Below are 23057 nucleotides of genomic sequence, written 5' to 3' on the forward strand. Positions count from 1 at the left end.
TTATCTTATTTTTTAGATTTTTTAGGGGGGCAACTGCGGGGGTGCAACTTGGGTCGGGTTGAACCCGAACCCGACGGGTTGAACCCGAATTTGGGTTGGGTTTTTTTCAAAATTGGGTTGGGTTGGGAAAATCAACCCGAATTGGAAATCGGGTTGGGTCGGGTTGGGGGTCGGGCAACCCAACCCGACTCGAAACCCGATTTCCAATTCCGATATGTGCTTAAAACCCGATTTCAACTGAACACATTTCCCATTGAAGCTAGAAATGTGCTTAAATTTCAACATAAATTTATCCTTCAGTTCAGTTACAGAGTTTTTATATGGTGGATGCATGTGTGGGAATGTGAGCAAAAAAATGTGCATAAATTAAAAATCGGGTTGGGTCGGGTCTGGTTGGCAAAATGGGTTCCTCGAGTTGGGTCGGGTTGGCCTCAACCCGACCCGAGTTGCACCCCTACAATTGCCCCCTCTTGCCCCCCTCTAAGTCCGTCCATGCGTGTAGCCCCTCTATTGATTCAAGGGTCAGGACGATCCTGTGGAAATGATAGTCGGACACAACTTATTTGCATTGTGACCCAACCGAACAAATGAACGCTTTGGATTAGGGCTGGCAACGGAGCGGGCCGGAGCCGGATGTTGGGGTCCCCTACCCCTTCCCCTATGGGGGGAATTTTCCCACTCCCCTTCCCCTCCCCACTGCAAGGATCATGGGGAATCCCCCTCCCCACGGGGAATATCTAATCCCCATCCCCTCCCCTTCGCCGCCCTGCACCCTTCGGGGACAATCACTTTACTTTGTTAAATGTTAAGTTTAAAACTAAAGATTTCCTAGGGACAATCACTTCAGGCATGTTGCAGCTTAGCTGTTGCATGTGAGAGTAGCCACACAACCCACACAGGCTAAGATTTTGTCTTATTCATTTTATTGACCCGGGGACAAAGGTGGTTGCTCTCAGATTCATTTAATTGATCGATAGTCCCTAGCAGATCCCTAATTCCCAATCCCACTTGCCAAAAAGTACTTTACATGCCACACTATAGGAAGATCCAAACCATCCATTTGATGGGCACACCATACTACCATAGGCATAGGATGATCCAAACCTTCCACTTGATGGGCACATTGTAGGATGATTCAAACTGCCCATTTGTTGGGCCACAACATAAATAGGTTGTGGCCCAAAAATCATTTCCATAGGATAATCCCAACCCTCTGATCTATAGAGGAATTGCATATTATGGTACCTTCTATAGATCGGAGGGTTGCAATCATCCTATAGAAATGATTTTTGGGCCGCAATCTATTTACGTTGTGGCCCATCAAATGGACGGTTTGGATATCTATGGTGTGGCCTGTAAAGTACTTTTAATCTTTTAAATTGTAGCCTATCAAAAGGACGGTTTGGACCATCCTATGGCGTAGCCCATACATTACTTTTTGAAAAAAAAAATGGACTATACGAGCGCACACCATATAAAATCTCATCACTCATCAGAGAGATGTTGCCTTTATTTGGGGGAAGAGATTTTCAAAGGATTTAATGTTGCCTTACAGTGATGGTTCGATGAAGAGATTTTAGGGATTTCTAATGGTAATATACTAATATATTGAGGGACAATGCCCAATGGATTATGGGTAAAAGAAAACATAAAAAGCTATTTCAGGGACAAAATTGTACTAATGGAAATTATGAAAAAATTGGGGGAATCTTGTAGATATGTTTCGATCCAAGGGGTTTCTAGTAGTCTTCCCAAAAAAAAAAAATACTTAAAAAAAATACAAGGAAAAATGGCATTAATGAAGGCGGGGCGGGGCCAACTCCATCCCCTTCCCCGCACCGGGGAATTTTTAAAATCCCCTTCCCCTTCCCCTTTCCCACTCAATTCGGGGAATCCCCTCCCCCCAAGCGGGGCGGATCCCCGCTTTCCCGGGTGAAATTGCCAGCCCTACTTTGGATCATCCTACAAAGTGGGCCGTGCAGTATTTTTTGAAAAATACACTCATAATGTGCAGTCCCTCTATAGATCGGAGGGTTAGATCATCATATGGATACGCTGTGGCTAAAAAATGAATGGTTTGGATCATCCTACGAAGTGGACCGTACAGTAATTTTTGAAAAAAATACTAGACTATATAGCCACACAACATTTGTATCATAGAATCTGATTAAGCACATGAAATGGGACCCAATGAGTGTCTTTTAGGAATAACTTAGCTTAAGAGGCCTGTTCTTTTAACATTTAATAAAGGGATCCCTCAATAAAATCAAAAAAAATTAAAAAGAGAAACAGGTAGAAAGGGTGGTGAAAAGGTTGCAAGTAGCAAACCATACATGTGATGGCAACAAGCTCCAGGTTTAGAGGAACTACAAATCTAGCCAAGTTGCAGAGAGAGAGAGAGAGAGAGAGAGAGAGAGAGAGACGCATTTTACCGGATAAAAACAATGTAATACGCATTTTACCGGATAAAAACAATGTAATACACATTTTACCGGATAAAAACAATGTACATATATAGAGCAAAATACTCAATTTCCCACAACAATGTATATTTATACTAAGCGGAATACTCTTTTTACCAGAAAAAAAAAACAATGTATATATAAAGCGAATTTATACATGTACGCAATACTACGTTTGTAGCCAAACTTCCTTTTCTCAATCCCGCGATTGAAGGGTTGTTTTTTTTTTTCCGCTTCGAAATTCTAGGGTTTTCTCTTCCCGTTCCTTCTGCTTTTTCTCTCGTTTTATCTAGGGTCTCCGTGCGTTCGGATTCTCAGATCTGAGGTTTTTAGGGTTCGGCAGTTCAATTTCGCCTCTCAAAGATGTTCTGGCGTATGTCGGGATTGTCCACGGCTTCCCCGGTGAGTCAGATTTAGTTCTCGAATCCCTAATTTTTTTCATTAATGTTCTGGATTGTTTGCCTCACGTTTTGGAAATAGATTTTAGGGGGAAATGAAGTTTTTGTTGGAATTTATGAGTTTTTGTTGGAATTTTCGTTTTGTTGGATTGTTTGATTCTATTGGTTTGGGACCTAGGGTTTTTATTCTGATTATTTTTATTGTTTTGGGTTTTACTGATTTGATTGACAATTTTGCCTTTTTTTTTACGCTTTAATATTGGGTCATAATTCAAATTTTGATGGGCTAATACTTGCAATGGGGCGATGAATTTGACTTGAATTCAACAATAGGAATTGGGTTTTATGTTCTTCTTTACCTCGCTGTTAATGCTGGACGATGGAATGAAAGAAACTCAAAAGAAGTGTATAATAGATAATTACATTGGAGTATGTAATGATGTATTAATTAAATCTTCGTGGGATGCTGTGGTTTTCATGATTTAATGGAAGATTTAACTTTGTTTTCTTCTCTTTAATATTTGGTCATAATTCAAATTTTGGTGGCTAATACTTGCAGTAGGGCAAAAAATTGGACTTGAATGCAACAATAGGAATTGGGATTTGGGTTCTTCTTTTTCTCACTGTTAGTGCTGGACGATTTGACAATGGAATGAAAGAAACTAAAAAAAGGGTATAATAGATAATTACATTGGACTATGTAATGGCATAGTTATTAAATCTCTGTGACACATTGTGGCAAATACTTGGATTGAGACAACCTACAGTTGTTTAGATTATTGCACAAAATATTACAAACTACACACCAATTTGAGATGCATACAAGTTCTAGTTGGAACTACGTCAAATTGTATTAAGTAAAATGTGCTCCTTAGAGAACTGGACCTTCTCTAAATCGAATTGGGGTTAAATATCTTACAAACCATTGCCTCAACACCAATCTGAGATGCATACAAGTTCTAGTTGGAACTAGGTCAAATTGTATTAAGTAAAATGTGCTCTTTAGTGAACTGGACCTTCTCTAAATCGAATTGGGGTTAAATATCTTACAAGCCATCTGTCTCAACTGAAATTGGGAAGGCATCAAAGGTTTTTCAAGTATTTTCCCAACCACTGGGTTAAATTATAGATTTCCTATAAAAAAGGCATAATAATAAAGGAAGGAAAAGAATGGTTCAGAACTGTATACCTCAAAATGCAAAAAAAGGAAGAAAAAAATACTGTTCAGAATTCATAGAACCTAAGAAGCTATTTCCACCCCAGAATCCGGAAAATCCATTTTGTGGCTTTTCTGTATTTCTCCATGAGTAGCAAACAAGGAAAGCAAATTCCAAGCTTATTATAAGTGTTTTCGAGGAATTTTAGCTCCTAGGTGTTTTCCCTCCATTTTCCAAACAATTTCCCACTGTTTCTCAACAGGTACAGAATATGTTTCCATTACATGTTTTTAGTTAGTTCTAGGTCATATATCTTGCTTTCTGATGTGAACCTAGGGTTCAAGGGTTCTTCCTGAGGAATCAAGAGCAATAAAATTAGCTATAATTCAATAAAACGAGCAACATACATTCCCAAATCAGCATAAGCATAACATCAATAATCAAAATCAGCAAAGGATTTTAGAGAAAATCCAGGCTGGAAATTTTAACCATTCATAAAAATTAAATTATCACCGTTCAAATAAATAAATAAATTTATCCATACAATGTTCCATACTATAAGTCCCAATAAGAAGTAACTAATCAATATGAAATAAAACCAGTCATCAACTATAAATCTGTCCCAATAATCAGATTGATAAAACTTTTAATTTAAAAATAATCAGATATATAAAATTCAACTAGTATGCCCTACAAGATGTGATATAATGGATGAATGGTAAAAGGTAGGGGTTGTGGGTAACATGGGTAGGGTTGATCTGGGTAAAATAAAGGTGTAAGGACTGTTGGAACGGTCCAAAGGGGTAGGAAAATATGAGTAGGTTTCAAAAAATAAAAGTGAACGTGTTCCGTACCTGAGAATGATATGTCGGATATCTTGCCTTGATTGTCAGCTGCTTGATGTAGACAAGAGAAGAAAGAGAGTAGGCTAGAGAGGGAAAAAAGGATGCTCACAACCAAGAGAAAGGGAGAAGGATGGAGAATCAATTACAAGAGAGGGGAAAAAGAAAGGGGATAGAGAGACGACTTATGAACCCAGCCATGAGAGTGAGGGAGCTGCGAGAGTGAGCGAGAAAAGATGAGAGAAAAAGAGAGAGTGAAGAGTTCCTCCATGTGGGAAGAACTCAACTCCGTCGAGTAGAAGTCTGTAACATGTTGTATCACGTCATCACGAAGTCGCCGCAACTGGCCTGCATCCCACTGCGAGCACTCGAGTAGATAACATCCTCCCAAACGAAAGAGGTATCTCCAGCGAAATCCACTGCGGATCCCCACCGACTGAACATTCATAGTGAAAACTCCAAAAGGTGACAAAACGGTGATAGTAAACTCTTCTAAATATCCAAGTGCTTATGATGATCGGCTCAAATTATGAATGAGTACTATCGAGCGAATGTCGTCAATAGGGCTCCTCTGGCTGTATAACTGCTCTCTTTGAAGCTGGTCAACGACCACCTTGTTACCCTCAATACTCAGTCGCTCTCTAACGTCTCTTGATGTGTCTCCTCGATACAATGTACGAAGGCGACGCCTTGACAATTTTCCCATGACAGAATATAAAGTTACAGTCCAGAAGGGGTGGAATGGGGAGGCTACAAATGGTATCAAGAGGATGGGTAATGGAACTATAATCTCTGGCTGTATAAGCGCTCTCTTTGAAGCTGGTCAACGACCACCTTGCTCCCCTCAATACTCAGCCCCTCTCTAACGTCTCTTGATGTGTCTTCTCGATACAATGGACCAAGGCGATGCCTTGACAATTCTTTTCCCATTGTTAAAAGTATAAAAGAATAAATAACGCCTTCTCCAACAGCTTAAGCTTTTGGAGTAACTGGTAAATTGATGATATTTCTCACCATCTAAGTGCTTCCACAAATGCCCTGAGCTGTGAATGATCATTTTTGTCTGTCCATCTGATCGGGGATAGCATATACTGTCAAATTGAAATATTACCCTTATTCTGCTCCATAAAATTCTTCAATAATGAGACACGTCGGAGAACCTAGCTATAAAAATCGACATGAAATGAGTCACATCTGATAACCTATCAACAATAATAAGGATGGATTCTAGATTCAAAATAATAATAATAAGGATGGATTCTAATCTCCTAGCAATCCTGACTATAGGGGGATACATGGCAATGTTGGGAGTTTGACTGTGAATGTATTGATTTACACTGCACTGCATCACACAAATTATCCTCACATGGTCTCCATCAGGTACAGTTTATGTTTTATCATGCTTGCTCTCATGAGGTTGCTCATTCGTTCCCTCATCTCTTCTGTGTGCGCGTGCTATTCCAGTCTGAATTGTGTCATGTCTGTGCATAGTTGCATCAACTTGTTTTGAATTTCAGAAAAAATACCACCGTTCTGACACTATCATCTTAATATGGCAATTAAGGAGCAGTGATATGATATGTTCTTATTATTATACATTATTATTATTTTTTGGCGTAGCTTTTAGGCTTCATCATATCGCAACATTGTTGATTTTTTAATTCATTTCGTAAGACCACTATTATATCTTATTTTTCTTGCTTTTATGTGTACATTTCAGGTTGAGGCTATTCTAGATAAGGAAAAATATACTTTGGAAGAGCTTCTTGATGAGGATGAAATAATTCAAGAATGCAAAGCCTTGAATGGCCGCCTTATTAATTTGTAATCTCTTTCTTCTCTTATTACCAAGTTTTTGGATGATTGATTATTCCCTTTATATGCCAAGAGAACTTACATTTATTAAAGTTCTTTATTTAATCGAGGTTTAGCAATGAATTTGTCATTTTGTGTTTCCTTAGGTGCCTTAGTTAGGCTTCTATATTTATGCAAGTCTGTTTTCCACATACCTTAGAGCCTGTTCAGTTGCATCACTTTCCACGGAAACATTGAGAGTGGCAAGTTTTCACTCAATACACTCTTGATTCAGCTTACCATTCGAGGGGTAGGAGGGGACCAATGGGAAGGATGATTGTTGGCCTCCTTGCTTGTACATAATTCTCTCTCTAAAATGGTTTCAAGACAGATTCAAGAATTCTCCTAAAACAAGGGAGCTCCTGCCCAATGATTCATCATCGAAAGGGCCTGCCGATATATCTGTTGTTGGGTTTGTCCAAATGGTGGCCCGAAGGCCAAGCTCCAAAGAGTCCTTACCCTTAAAGGCCAAGGGGAGAAGCCATAGCCTTCAGATAACTCAGTGAATTGCTGAGAAAACCCAAGTCATGTAAAAGCATTTTGGAAATGAGTTCCAAATCTCTCTAGGTACCTTGCAATGTATAAAGATATGATCCACGGATTCCCTCGCCTTAAGGCACAAGATGCAATGGTCTATGACGATGATGCTCCAGCTCTGCAAGTGATCTACCACCAAAATCTTATTCAGAATCATAGTCCACTTGAAAGCACAGATTCTAGGCGGATCAGGATCCTCCAAATCCTGTAGACTGGTGAGGAAGGCAGAGCTAGCAATAGGTGATGGTAGAATTTTTGGACGTTGAAAATCCCGTTGGAAGCCCAAATCCAAGGTCTCTTATCCTCCCTCCTAACATCTAATGAAAGTCAAATCCAGAATCTTCAACAACGGAGCGTTTCTCTCTATTTCTTCCTAGTCAATGAAATTCCTGCAAAAATCAACCTTCCAAGTCACCTTGCCAAATCAACCTTCCAAGTCACCTTGCCATTTAATCACTTAAAAGAATCTTTGGCATTAGCCTCCTTGTTTCTTGGCATAGTAAAAGGATTCGGGAATACCTCCATTAACTGAATCAGATGAAACCAAGGTTCTCTCTAGAAAAGGATTTTGTCACCTTTATAGACCTCGAATTGAATACGTATGATAAAAGGAATTTTTAGCTTACTAATATCCCCACACTGTGGTTCCACTGGTCATGTAGTCATCGCCCATATTTTAATTTTTAAGTGTTTTTAGGTGTCTTTTAAGTCCCTTAAGCTATAGGAGGGGTACCGTAGTCTTTCATCCGGTCGTCCTGTATCGTATCAGAGCTTAGGTTGGAAACATGTCATCAACATTCGATCGTCTTGCATCAAATTAGGTATCAGAGCCAAGTATTAGTTCAACATTCGATTGTCCTGCATCTCCTTATTTTGGGAGACCTTGAGATGTGAGGACTTAGGTTTGTTGTCACCTTGTCAGCTACATTTGATCACCGAGTATCTATGTCCTTAACCCAGATTAGTAAGAAGGTTTGGGAATCCTTTGTTCCAAGCGTTATACGGAGTACTGTTTTGGGCTTAGTAATTTCTTGTTTTTTAAGAATATTGTTTTTGTATGGAGTATGGACATTCGATTTCAAGGGATTTAGTATTTAATGTTGGTGTTCTTTGTTGTAAATGTGAAGAAACGTGAAACATGTGCAATTCGTTTGATACTATGCCACGTCTTTCTTGATCTGTTACGGATTAAATCTTTTTTTTGCAAGATGCCCCATCTGTAGTGTTTAAAAGACATGTCATAGCAGCACCATCTGTTTGCATTTGAAGCAAATGTGTGCATTCCAACTCTTCCAATAGTCTCTACCTTCTATTGATGTTGTTCACTTTCTCCATTTTTATGTCTTTCCTATATTTGTAGTCTACGAGAAAAGCCTCAGGTGGAGCAATTGATTCGACATATTGTGGAAGAAGCTCCTGAGGATGCCGAGAAGAAACGAACTTTTAAGTAAGTTGCCATGGATTGGTGAATAACTTCTGTCTTCGTATAGCACATCATTTTGTTAAATTTGTTGTATTTTGTGGTTATTTGTTTGTTGGAACCGTCACGCAGGTTTCCATTTATTGCTTGTGAAATATTTACCTGTGAAGTTGATATTATACTCAAAACCTTAGTAGAGGATGAAGAGGTGAGAAAAGTTATTGCTTTTCTTTTGGTTATTTCTTTGGTTCTGAAGTTTATCGCTTGTAGCAAATATTTTCTACTCTTATTGCATAAATAAATACTTGATTGAGTTGTAGGTGTTGCTTGTTCAAATGTTGTGTGGCTATTTTTACAGTTGATGAATTTGTTGTTTTCACTCTTGCAACCGGATCACTCGCACACTACTTTACTAGCTGGGTATTTCAGCAAGGTATTAAATCATTTACTCAAAGCTTCGTACCTGATGCATTCTTCTGTATATTTTATGGAAATATCGCATAGTTGTTGAAACTAAGGTTGCCACTGTTTAGAAAACCTCATTGCTTCACTTGGAAATTGAGAACACTGTGATAGATGTGCTGGTTGATTCTTTTTAGGTTGTCGTATGCCTGATGTTGCGGAAGACGGTCCCTTTTATGAATTTTGTTCAAGTAAGTGGAAGCCTTTTTTCATTGATTGATGGGTATAATTTACTTTTTCAGTAGCTTTTTAATGATTATGGTGTAGTTGCTTTGTTAATTTATGTTAATAAATGGATCTTATCATAAACATTACCTGAATCTACTTCAACTAAAAGATGGCTGGGGGGGGGTGGTTGTAAATGTTTACCAGAGGTGATTTGCATTAACTAGGTCTTCTACAAAAGCTCCTTTTGTAGTTTTCTGGGTTTTGAAGGGGGAAAATTGAAGGATCTTTGAGAATAAGATCCATTTGGTTGGAACGATTATAAAGGACATGAAAATTGGGTTCTGGGTAAATATAGGGCCGGCCGGGGGAAAGGGGGAGTGTAAATGTTTACCAGGGGTGATTTGCGTTAACTAGGTCTTCTACAAAAGATTCTTTTGGGTTTTCTGGGTTTTGAAGGGGGGAAATTGAAGGATCTTTGAGAATAAGATCCATTTGGTTGGAACTATTATAAAGGACATGAAAATTGAGTTCTGGGCAAATATAGGGCCGACCATAAATTTTCTAATGGTTATCGTTTTCAGGTGAAATGACATCCTTCTCCTGCCTAGGCCTTTATGCTTACTTGCATGGGGGAAATGTAAGTGCTCTCTTAAATACGTCCTGAACAGCCCATACTACCCCACATCGAGATACACAAATCAAACCTTCAAACCCCAATAAGCAAGTTAGAAGAAGACTCAACAAAAGGGTCTGAAAATTGGTTTGGTGTGATGATGTCAGCATGCATAATCTTGACATCATGCTGGCATTAGCAGGTGGTCTGTCCTCCTCTCAGAGTTGCACAAAAAATGGGGAGATTGATTGTTTTTAATTATAAAATAATAATAGAAAATTTTACTTGGTTTATGGAGGTCGATTTCAGGAGTTTCTAGAATTCCCTCTCTTACTGCATGTAACATGTGCAGGACCAGCTAGATAGGAACTAAACTTTGTTTACAGCTTGGAAATTTTTCCAAGATGAACAAAAGATGAGATGAGGTTTGATGTAAACAAAAAACATACGAAAAGGAAGAATTTAAGTTGGTGTAGGAAAGGGTAGCTTTAGAACACTGGAAAACAATGCCTCTACTAGAAGAAGTTTACTTAGTTAAGGATCTCCTCTCAAGGTAAATTTCTTTTGTAATCATGTAGCTGTTTCCTCTGTCAATAAAAGTATTGTTGTTAACTTAGCGGTCGTGAGAATATGGACACATGGGACTGCTGATTCACCTGCAATGTTGCCTCTGCCTCAATCTAGGTTAGAACTGAGCTTGAGCATTTTGCGTTGTCCTGATGACCCCAAGTGTGTAATGTTGGGATTATTTTGCTTAATGTGAAAAAGAGATAGATCTACTTTTTTATTATTGAAGATTATATTATTCATAAATCCAATGGGAGGGACCGTTTTTTGGAATCAGGAAACCCTTACTCGCATGTCATTTATGCAGTCCAACGAATATTATGTAGTTATTGATTAATGGAAAATTTAATATTTCATTGATTAATATAAAGAGAATGAAAGAGGTGAAGCGGTTGCTTCTTAGATTAGACTTGCTAAATAAAACTCAACTAAGCCTTTGTCCCAAACTAGTTTAGCCTTGCTAAATATGCCATGAATATTTTTCTTTTCTTCTTTTACTTGTGTTGTTTTTTTTATGGCAGGCATCAGTCTTTTTCTCCCACTTTGCTGTTCAATTTTTTTCCTAATTTTGCATTTTCATTTTAGTTTGTTGTTAATGCTTGCAACATATTATATTATGTTTTTTTTTTAATGGTAGCCAATTTCATTAACAAACATATTATTTTATTTTATTGATGATTTTTCATAATTAAAAAAAATGTTATTGATGATTTTTTATATTTGCATTCGCATTTGCATTGTACTGTACTGACCTTTTGTCATTATTCTCAACTAGGGTCATCAAGAAATTTTTCGTCAGCTGGTCGATTTGATTGGCATTACATCCATCATGGAGGTTGGTAGTTATCATCCACACATGTAGTTTTTATTTATTGGATTTCTTGTAAAAAAATGCATTTTTTGTGATTGTTGCTGATTTCTTATTGATTCTATTCTGTTTCTTTAATGAATAAAATTATTACATGCCATTTCATTTATCACATGCCTTGGAAATGCAGCAGTAAAATTTTTGAACCTCAACTATCTCCGATACTCACACATACTTTCAGGTTTCTATAACTCTTTGCTTGAATGTTTCTTCGGGCCCAACTGTTAAAAGCCCTTAAGAAGTGTTACTTTCTATCTGCTGCTCATCTTGAATGTTCTTCGGGCCCAACTCAATTGAATGACTATTGTCACTTTGCAAGTTTGGGAGCTTCATTTTTTTTTCATATTCTCATTCAATGATTCTGTGGTCTGGTTGAAAGTTTTTAATAACCATTTTTCGTCCTAATGTTCCATGTTAAGCAGGTATTGATACGTCTTATTGGTGCGGATGAACATATGTGTAGCAACTATATGGATGCAATGCAATGGTTAGAAGATACAAACGTCCTTGAGATGATTGTGGATAAGTTCAGCTCTTCGGTGAGTGGGAACCGACTCTCTGGGTCTGATTAATTTTGATTCATCAATGGCAGTTTTCTTTTATATAGAACCTGCTATGTCACCGATTTGTTTGGTAGCCAAGTGGCAAGAAACACCCCTTCTATTGGCAGAGAGAGGTCACTGGATTGAGTCCCATTGGGCATCTATCTAACACAGGTTTCGGTCTGCCTCAACCAACCTACCAACCAAAAACTACAAAAAAAATAGCAAGAAACTGCTTCTATAATGCATTTTTTAGACTTCTTTGGGCTTGGAGCAATCAAGTGCAAAATATTACTAAATCTGAACTTATACTTGACACACCTCACTGAATTTTTTGTTCAACATATTTGGACAGGATTCTCCTGAAGTGCATGCCAACGCAGCAGAAACCCTTTGTGCTATAACTCGATATTCACCTTCGGGGCTTGCAGCTAAAATATCCAGCCCAAGGTACTATTGTTTTTAAAACCGACTTTACCTGATGTTCAAATATGCACACACATCAGATTTAGCCTTTTCAATTTCCCCTATTTCTTTTCTTTTTTCTTTTTCTTTTTTGGAATTTCCAATTTCCCATATTTCTACTGAATTGTGTTTTGTACTGTTTGCAGCTTTGTGGGAAGATTATTTCGCCATGCACTAGAAGATTCAAGGCCAAAGTCCGTTTTAGTCCACTCATTGTCTATTTGCATATCTTTGTTAGACCCTAAGAGATTAGCAACTGCTCCTTATCATTTATTCAGAGGCCAGATGACTCAGGGGTCATCAATAACCGCTAATCCAGAGACAGTTGAAGGCATGCTAGAGAGCCTCGGTAAGGTTATCACTTCTGTTAAACCATTGAAATACACTTAGATTTGAAAAAATATGGAGTATCGTTGTGTCAGAACTGTTCTTGTTTGTTGTAATTATGGATCCCTTGGGTGCATTGCATTGTATACGGAATAGCAATCAGAATTCGGAACAGAAACGCTAAGGAGTAACCATTCCAAAAAAAAAATGGAAACGCTAAGGGGTAACCAATTGATTCATAGATTATGTCTCTGTAGACAGCACATATACTCGTAGGAGGCAATTCCTGGTCAATATTTTGGTTTGGGCTATTCCCTTTAACCATTGCCAAATTGTGCCGGCGATCGCATGGAAGTGCCCTTCACCATATGAAAACAATTAGGGTCACTATATGTGTTCTGCTATAAAAACGACGAGCAATCCGTACATGTGACTAAAATGGAAAAAAATAATCTTACTTTCGTACCAATTCTTCATGAGCACAATCATTAAATGGCGTGAGGCATAAGCCTCATTGCACAGTGGAAAAATAGCAAAAAAATGTGTTTCTACTCACACATCACTTGATGCAGTTGTTAAGAACACTGCATATAACATCACTGTTTTTATAAGAGAATTTTGTTGGAAATAACGGATTTTGCTTTTTCTTTCTTCTTGGGCTTTGAAAATGCTTCTTTTAAGGATATCAATGTCGCTGCATTTTATTGTAGAATAAGTGAGAAAGTAGAGTGGAATTTCATATTCCGGAGGAATCATTTTATTGTAGAATAAGTGACAAAGTAGAGTGGAATCTCATATTCCGGAGGAATCATTTTATTGTAGAATAAGTGACAAAGTAGAGTGGAATCTCATATTTCGGAGGAATTCTTCGACTGGGAGGTGGAGCATGTTGCTTCTATTCTTAGTAGAATCAATTTGATTTATATTACGAGACAAGGTACGGATGGGAGAATCTGGTTTCTCAAGTAAGCCTTCTATAGTCAATCACTCGGCTAGGCTGGTCCGTCTCCCACTAGGAAAGCGTGTGTTTCTAAGGCCCCACAGAGAGTCAAGGCCTTCTGTTGGACTGCTTCTCTTGACAAAATCCTCACTCTTGATCATATTTGTCAAAAACAAAAAAATCATCGTCAATCATTGTGCTCAGTGTATTGCTGATGCTGAGTCTGTTGACCACCTCTTGATTCACTATAGATTCACGTGCTAGATATAGATCTCTGTGTTTGGCCTTTTCGGTGTTAGCCGGGTAGATCTCTGTGTTTGGCCTTTTCAGTGTTAGCCGGGTTATCGGTGTTAGATGGGTTATTCCTTGTCATATTGCTGATCTTCTAGAGGGTTGGTAATTCACTCCTTGGCCATCTAGAGGAAGAACCCTTTGGAACCTCACTTTTGCTGTTGTAATTTGGTTCATCTGGAAGGAAATAAATAGAAATCTTTAGAAGTGTTTCTAATAGTAGGCACGACATTGAAAGGCAAATCTTTTTTGTGGTGATCCAGTGAATATGTAGAGAGTAGACTATCTGGTGACTATTTTCCATAGATCTTGGGATTACATCCTGCCGAGTTATTTTAGGACGGAACGCCCCAGCTCAAGGCATGTCCAACCTCCGGGATTTCTAAAGTTGAATTTTGACGGTTCAAGCTTCGGAGACCTAGGTTCAGATGGCATCAAGGGTCTTTTGAGGAGCATTGAGAGAGAGATCAGGTGGACCTTCTCTAGGCCCATTGGCTTGAAAGACTCCAACAAGGCAGAAGTGTTAGCCCTTCCTTATGGTGTTCACCTTGTTGACCAATCTTTGCCTAATCAGCTTACTATTGAGGGTGATTCCCTCGATGTCATTAGATGGGTGAGATGGTTTTAGCTACTTGTGCAGATTCACGGATGCAATTGAGGAGATTTGTGATTTGAATGAGGGTCATGATATTGAGATGAGACATGTTGGCGATCTCATAACAGTGAAACAGATATGCTTGCTCACTCTGGTGTTGTTAGAGATGTAGTCTTAGTTTTCAACATTCTTCGTCCATGAGGATCTCCATTTTTTGTTTTTATAGTTTTTTTTTTCCTTGCATCTTGTATTAGGCTTTCCTTTCCTGTTTTACACTCATTTCCCTTTTTAATACTACTGAGAGAATCCTTGATATGATATCCTATTACAGGTGATTTGCTCAAGATTTTGGATGTTTCATCAGCTGAGCTTATCTTAGATACCACATATGGCAAGCTGCAGCCTCCTCTTGGCAAACATCGTCTGAAGGTATATCTTTATTTTGCGTTTTTTTACCTTGGCTGTTTCATGAAAATTTCCAAATTATCTTTGGCATGTTTTAGTAGGTTCTTCAATCCTTGCATTGCTCCGAATTGATTTTGGCTTTCTTGATGGATAACTATGTAGCTTATTTCTTTGTTTTTCACTTGTTATAAAGTTCTTTAGGTAGTCGGATTTTTTGCGGGGAAGTAGTGGGAATACTATATTTTTCATACTTCTCTCTTCTGATCGTTCTTTAATCTGAAACTTTTCAGATTGTGGAGTTCATCTCAGTTTTACTGACAATTGGTAGTGAAGCTGCTGAAAAGGAACTGATTCAGCTGGGAGCCTTAAAACGTATTCTAGATTTGTTTTTTGAGTAAGTTGCATGTCTTTGTGGTATTTTGGATGACATGATGAAACCAAGGATTGGTAAACATGTTATAATTTCGGCCTATTTTTTTTTTTAAAAAAATAGGTCCCGGCCGAAATCCGAAAATTCGGTATTTTGGCTGAAATTTAAAAACATGGACGAAACTACAAAGCCTTACTGTTGGTACTGGTGGTGGCTGTAGGTATCCATATAATAACTTTTTGCATCACCATGTGGAGAACATTATTGTGTCATGCTTGGAAAGCAAGAAAACTCTACTTATTGAACATCTTCTCCAAGATTGTGATATTGTTGGGAAAATTCTTGAAGCAGAAAAGAGTTTCACATTGCCAACTGATTCAAACAAGGTTACACTTCTCTAGTATCACCACATATATATGTTTCTCATTTTCTAATTCCGTTATTCATTTTCTGTTCCACAGTTCTACTTTTATGCACTTCTAAGGGTTACTAGGTCTAAGCTTTGGATTTTTTCTTTGCAGCCAACAGTGCCTGCTGAGGGAAGAGCACCACCTAGGATTGGGAATATTGGACATTTGACTCGTATATCTAATAAGCTCATTCAACTGGGGATTAATAACAGCCAAATACAGACACATCTCCAGGTTATTCACTGATAAATTTGTATTCCCTTTGCTCAATGATTTGGAACTCACTAAAATCACAGTGTGAGGTTTGTTCTAATAGATGAAATATATCTGCTAACTTAATTGACTTGAGAAGTTTTTTTTGGTGGAATCTGATACTGGATGTGCAGAGAATGTTTAAGAGGAGTTGAGCAATCAATAATCAGTCTACTTGTCACAATGTTAAACAGTTGATTTGAGTCTAGATCTATACACATGTTTCTTATACTTAGTGTTTTAATTATGTCGCACCGACACCTATTAATTTGTTTGTTTAATTAAGATTTGCGTCGTTTATGAAGAACCATAAAATATTAAAATGTAACCCAGTTTGATAAGATCTGAAAATAAATACTGAAACATTTACAACAGGCTTTTCTTTTGTAGACAGCTGTTTCATCACTGTTGTTCTCTTTCTTTTGAGTCTCATTTGCCCGTCGCCCCCTCTCCCCTACTAACCTTCTTATGCTTACCTATGGCTGAGGTTATTTGTATGTAACATCTGTAGTTCAAATGTATAAAATGTGAACACCATTTTACCTTTCAGCTGTGTTTCCCATTTGTATTTTCTATTATCAATATAAGTTGTATTAATGTGTTATTTTGTTGTTTCACAGGAAAATAGTGAATGGATTAATTGGCATACAGATGTCCTACTCAAACGCAATACGGTAGAAAATGTCTATCAATGGGCATGTGGGTAGGTATTTCTTAACATTTTGTTGCAATCGTTCAATGGCATGCCTTGTTGCTCTTGCTCTTGCAAAGAAGTCTTCTATCTGTTGTCTTATCCAGTTTTTTATTGTTTATCTGACATTCTTATTTTAAGATGTGAATAAGAGTTTCAACAAGTTAAGATTTAAGAGAATGAAGCTTAGTTGAATTATCTAAAGGCAGCATATTATTCTTTAACTTGTCCAGAGAACTTTTGAACTCATGGAATTGATTCTCATGTGTCTGCCTAGATAGCCATTCTTTGGTCCTATTGCTGAGAAGGTTAGAGCGGTGTTGCAAGCTATTTGGATCATCGATAGCCCTGCCTTCTCATTGTCGTTAGTGGTTGGACAGTAAGCGGCTCTCTCTGTTGAGGTTTATGGAAATTTTTTGATGAGATTTAGGATGGTTTGGAGTTTGGACAGTTTCCTTGTTGTTCGGTTCCATGTGCGGAGATCTTCTAATGGAGAGGCGGATCGCCTTGCTTGGTCTGGAGTTACCCGGTTGGGCTTGGAGATTTTTGACTTTTGCCCTCCCTGATTTTTTTATTGTTGTATGTGTTTTGGTTTTGTAGTTACTTTGTTGTAGCTTCGATCATCTCGGTCTCAGGGTCTCTTTCTTTCTTCTTCTTTTTTTAAAAAAAAATCTCATCATTCAAAAAACATATGCACTTACGTGTAACGTTTTGGTTTAAAAAAATATATTTCGGTTGCTATGACCGAAACAAAGCTGAGAGATGCATTGAAATAGCCAAAATTTGTAATTTGTGGAATCCAGTGCATTTTGTTTCGGGGCTCGGGAAAACCAAAATTCTGTATATGTATTAGTGTCTTACATTTGGAGAAGTCCCGAGTTGTATCACATGTGTCCATATCCGTATCTTGATATCATAGATGGTAGTGCTGAGAAAACACTCCATGTTTTTGCAAGACCATGAATATAAATCTCGAAATTAGAAAAAGAGTATCAACAATTCAATTGTATGGTTTAAGTTAGGTTTGTGCACTTCCAAATCAGTATCAATAATTCCAAGAAAGTTGTAAGTTCATTGATGCCCTTTTCTAACTTTGAGTTTCTTGGGAATGATTTAAACAACTTGCATCAGTTATATATATATATATATATATATATATTTCAACAGGTATCTAGTAGCATTGAACTAAGTATGGTATTAATAAGCTATTAAAAAAATGTATAGTATCAATATTTTAGTTGCCTCGTGTCCTTTTTCAAGTTTGTTATGCTATGTGTTATACTCTATTCTTTCTCAAACATAGATACCTTTTTTGTTTCTATGAGATATCCAAGCATGTTTTTTTTTTTTTTATCATATATTCCAGGCGGCCAACCTCATTACAAGACCGAAATAGGGATAGTGATGATGAGGACTTCCGAGATAGAGATTATGATGTAGCAGCACTAGCAAATAACTTGAGCCAGGCATTTCGTTATGGCATCTACAGTAATGAGGATATCGAGGAGGTACCTTGGTCTCTTTCTTTCTTTTTTCTTTTTCTCTCTTTTTTTTTTTTTTTTTTGGAATGGTGAGGTACCTTGGTCTCTTGGCTGTGCCTTTGTACCTAGCATGTTCTTCTATGGGCAAGCATAGTCACAGGACTAGGAACAAAATTCCACACAACTTACAAGTTTCTTGTTTTCTAAACATTAAATCCACTAAGAAGTTTTTTTATCAAAATTTATTAACTCGTGTTAACTAGTTATATCCCGGATAAAGAAAGAGTTTGAGTTTCTTTATAATCCTTTGTGACCCATTTCGAATGGCATTTATAGTTTCATGGAGGGAATATTAACTTTTGAAGGTGAAACTATAAATGACATTTGAAATGGGTCAAAAAGCATTGGAAAGAAACTCAAACTCTTTGTTTCTCCGGATATTACAAGTTAAAATGAGTTGGCTCCATTGGTTAAGGCTTTGTTCTTCAACCGTGAGGTTGAAGGTTCAATCCCAGCTTACCGACCAAAAAAAAAAAAGGTTCTTTCTAGAAATCTGTATGTCATTTAAAATTAGTCACCATAACCATGGTTTTAAATTTCGACCGGAAATTTCGGATTTCGGTGGGGACCGAAATTTGGCGAAATTTCGAATTTCGGTCCGAAATTTCGAGAAAATGCAATTTAAAAATAAAATAAAAGAAATGTTACAAAATTTTGTCCGAAATTTCGGAATTTAATTCCAAAATATCGAAATGAATTAAATAAGCCTTTTTAATTATTACCAAATTTCAAGGGTCCAAAACCGGTACCGAAACCGAAATTTTAAACCATGACCATAACACACGCTTTCTATAACAAAAGAGTTCCCTGGTCTGTTGATCCATGTCTTTCAACATTTCCTTCTATTACTTTATGGCATGTACTATGATTTTCTGCATGTTACAAATATTAGTTACTGATCTGTGCTTTTGGGGACCATACTTTTTTTCTATAGACCTGGATCCCGCGACTTTATTTCTTTTCTAAGATTTTTAGTAGATGATTCTTTGCATAGAAATGTATGCACATCTAATACAAATCTGATCACTGTCCTATGCATATAAAACTGATGCACTGATATATGTTTCACTGTTCACGCCTTTTCTTTTTCATTGCACACTTTCTATTAGTGTCATTAGATATGTTTCCGCTAAGGGTACAATTATTTGATATACCAGAATTTTCTTACAATTATTCTATATACTAGAATTATCTAAGTAGAGTTTTTGACCTATGAGCTTTCCGTCATAGTTATTGGAATGGTGTAACTATTTTCACAGCTAACAGCTTGGTATAGAACTATAGGTATTTTAGACCCTATTGTCACATCATTGTGAATCCATCTTTTCCTACAGCTCATTGTTCTCTTCAGTAGTGAACTTAGGTTATGTTTCTTAACTTTGAGTGGTGTGTTTATCAACCATCTCCATTTCCTTGGTTTTATTGGCTACTCATGATTTGTTGATAAGCTAACTCTGTTAACACCTGTTGAATTTTTCTCAGCTAGTTTGCTTTCTTCTAGGCTTATACAGATACAGACGGCCTTCGAATATTGAGTCATGAACTGCAAACTTTGGGTTAATGGCTTAGGGCCTCTTTTGAATACCCTAAAAGTTATTTGCATATAATCTTATGTGCATGTAAACTTATTTGCATATTATTTTATGGGAGATGATATTTTCACTCCCCCTGCATTACGCGCACGCTCCCCTTCTTGCGTGATTTGATGTGAAAAGTAGGCAACTTTAACGCTTTTTGACGTCGAATCACACTATAAGGGGAGCGTGTGTGTAATGCGGGGGGGGGAGTGAAAATATCATCGCCCTATTTTATATGCAAATAATGGTTATAACTAGTTTTATATGTATGTTAGTTAATTGCTTCCAAAGTGGCAATAATGTCTTGTTTGCAAAAAAAGATGTAACTTAAAATAATCCTGTTTGTAAATAATGACTGATTTTTCTGGTATCCAAAGAGTCCCATAATCTTTGAACTCTTAAAAAACAATTAGTTCAAAGAACACATGTTTCTCGTCTTACTTAAATTGAGATACTAATTAACCTAATGCTGGTTCCACATGCAGGCACATGGATCACTCGAACGAGATGATGAGGTGGGCTTCTGCATAAAGCTTTCCTATTTTAGCTTTTCTTGCGACATTTACTCGTGACCTTTTATAATGCCTGATTATTGATTAGAAAGAAAATTTATCATCCCAAATTATACGTGAACTTCTTTCTCTGAACTTGACAGATGGTGTAGGTTAGTTTAGTGAGGAAGATAAATTTTGTGAATTAGTAGGGTTCAAAAACTTCATGAAGGGTTGTGAATTAGTAGGGTTCAAAAACTTCATGAAGGGTTGTTCCTCATTTACATAAGTGACATCCTGTCATTTCTTCAAATCTGGAGCATTTTGAATATCCCATCGAGTATAGGAGAGCAATTTTACTAACCCTTTTATGCATGCAAACACAATTTCCATCTTTCCATATCCCACTTAAACTTTAATTTCTTGAAGACATGGATGAAAATGTCCGTATGATAATAGAGCAGTTCCCTTACAACAGTGATATTTGGCAGGATGTCTACTTTGATGATGAATCTGCTGAAGTAGTTATATCTTCTCTGCGTCTGGGTGATGACCAGAACAGGTACCACTAATTTGTCCTCATCTTTGCATTTCTTTCCCATTTATTTTCTCTTTATTTTCTGGACACCGTTACTTGTGTATGATGCGGATTGTAGGCCCAATGAGAGGCATATTTGCCCATTAGGATTTATTTCCATGTTGTTTAGTTTTTAGTTTTTTTATTTCCGTGTTATTTAGTTTCTAGAATTTTATTTTCATAACCATTCAAAAAAAAAAAAAAGAATTTTATTTTCATATATTTAGTTTAGGGTTTGCCCGGCCACATTCAGCCTGCTGCCACAGTGCTGCTCTCCTGGTGCTTTCACTGTTATGTTCACTGAATCTGCTATGTTATTACAGTGGTTCTCTCTTCACAAATTCCAACTGGTTTGCTTTTGAGGACAACAGAGCCGCCACTGAGCGATCATCCGACTTACTTGCCTCACCATCACCTAGCACAGAGGAGACTGACCTGATCAACAATAACAGTGACGATGAGGTTATTGTAGGTGAAGATGATGACATTGCTGACACTGCAACATCTTCACAAATGCCGAGACCATGGTTCAATCCAGAGGAGCTCGGAACTGGACTTTCACAAAATGATCTCACTGAAGAGATGAATGAAGACAGAAGAGAGCAGAGCCCAAGTGAAAGTGATAAACCACCCGAATGGGTTGAATGGAGAGAGACATCTGTGGCCGGTGACCCACCTCCCACTCTCCCAAATGGCGAGCTTGAAGTTGGCGCAAATGATCAGACAGTTAGTCGAGTTGACATGGATTCTACTGAACCTTCCCCATCCTCTGGCAATTCAGTAGTAAACGACAACACTGAAAATGCGACAGGCTTGCCAGAATCCGGTGTCGAGAATCCAAGTTCTGACCCATCTGATATCATTGAAGAGAATCCAAGTTCTGACCCATCTGATATCATTGAAGAGAACCCAAGTTCTGACCCATCTGATAGCGTTGAAGAGAACCCAAGTTCTGACCCATCTGATACTCTCGAAGGGAATCTAAGTTGTGATACATCTCCATCTGAAAATGTGGAGATCATAAAACACATAGAGGGAACTTCAGAGGTTGAGGAACACAAGGAAGCATCCGAAAACTGACGCTGCATGTCTGTGGTCAACAGTCAACACAAGCTCCAGGATGCGATCTAGCTGGGAGTGGCACCCGGCTCTCTGCGAGATGTCAACCCATCATTGATTCCTGTCCGTCGGATAGTGTAACTGAGAGCTTTGTACATTTTTCAAGAAGTGCTTGTTTGGATAATGATATTCTTTCTCCGTCCAGCGTTGGAACTGTCAGAAATCTAGTGCCCTTGCCCTTGACCACAGGGAAACAGAAAGGGAAGGATGACAATCCTTATGACTTGTACAATTGATTGCTCACAAGCCACTGGACGGTAATTTCGCTGTTTCATTAGGTGTTTTTGCCTTGACTCCATTCTAATTGGTCATAAATGGGGAACTCATCCTTCTTCTGTGCCTCCACTACAGCTATTGTTAACTAGTTTGAATACAAAGGGAAGGGTTGTTTTATAAGCTATACTCTATTGTCTTTTCTGTTTTTTATGAGAGTAAACATGATGACCTTTTTGATAGATGAAGTAATTCAAATTCTGTACTCTTCTGTTTCGATATCAATTATGTCACTCTTTTTGTGCTGTTCCTTCTTAAGATCTCACAGAATCAAAATGTTGTGAGCTGCAGCGGTGCTTGGATTTTCTTCTGGGTTACCGCCGCTTACTTAAACAGAGCTATTGATCTGATGTGGCCCGTCATTGGAATGTGAACTGTGGATGGATCAATTGTTAAACAGTCCGTTATTCCTCGTTAATAGGTTTGATACAACATTACTCCGCTGCCTTTTGCCTCTATTTGATTTTTTTCCCGATTTGAAATGTGGTTAGGACTTGGGGGTACATAAGAATTGTATTGAATCTATTCTTTTTAATGAATAGATCTAATCGCAACTTTGAATATGGAATTCAAAGGGATCTTTAACAACTGCTTTGATGTCCTGCCGGCACACCATATCTGAGAATTTTGAAAATCTTAATCCTTTTTTTAAGAAATGGTACGGAATCTTAATCTTTTTCTTAATAATGCCTGCAAATGCAAATTGTGGAATTTCAGCGACCAAAGAGGCAAACATTAGACTGAAGATTGCTGTTTGGTTGTCATTTTATTTATTTTCTGATTTTTTGGTGGCATGCAAAACTTTTGCTCTATGTTCTTAATCCATAGCATGAGATGTCCGTT

At 37.7% G+C, this 23057-nt stretch overlaps 1 protein-coding gene across 1 annotated transcript; it reads left to right on the forward strand.

Moving 5' to 3' along the window:
• Positions 1-2627: 2627 nt before the first annotated feature.
• LOC143854027 (uncharacterized) lies at positions 2628-22433 on the forward strand. The gene is made up of 19 exons (XM_077363733.1): positions 2628-2864; positions 6580-6683; positions 8611-8697; positions 8803-8878; positions 9029-9103; positions 9270-9323; positions 11256-11315; positions 11771-11887; positions 12246-12340; positions 12502-12704; positions 14840-14937; positions 15204-15307; positions 15504-15669; positions 15805-15927; positions 16566-16648; positions 18003-18144; positions 20240-20269; positions 20737-20807; positions 21146-22433. The coding sequence occupies exons 1-19, from the start codon at positions 2826-2828 to the stop codon at positions 21900-21902; spliced, it is 2484 nt and encodes an 827-aa protein (XP_077219848.1). The 5' UTR covers positions 2628-2825; the 3' UTR covers positions 21903-22433.
• Positions 22434-23057: the final 624 nt, after the last annotated feature.

This window comes from Tasmannia lanceolata, unplaced genomic scaffold, assembly GCF_043159265.1.
Source record: "Tasmannia lanceolata isolate RefF3 unplaced genomic scaffold, GAP_Taslan_0.1 ptg000020l, whole genome shotgun sequence".
NCBI lineage: Eukaryota > Viridiplantae > Streptophyta > Magnoliopsida > Canellales > Winteraceae > Tasmannia > Tasmannia lanceolata.

Coding starts and splice junctions, on each gene's coding strand:
- LOC143854027 (XM_077363733.1), top strand. CDS start 2,826: ATGTTCTGGCGTATGTCGGGATTGTCCACGGCTTCCCCG. Junction 2,865..6,579: donor GATTGTCCACGGCTTCCCCG/GTGAGTCAGATT, acceptor TGTACATTTCAG/GTTGAGGCTATTCTAGATAA. Junction 6,684..8,610: donor AATGGCCGCCTTATTAATTT/GTAATCTCTTTC, acceptor CTATATTTGTAG/TCTACGAGAAAAGCCTCAGG.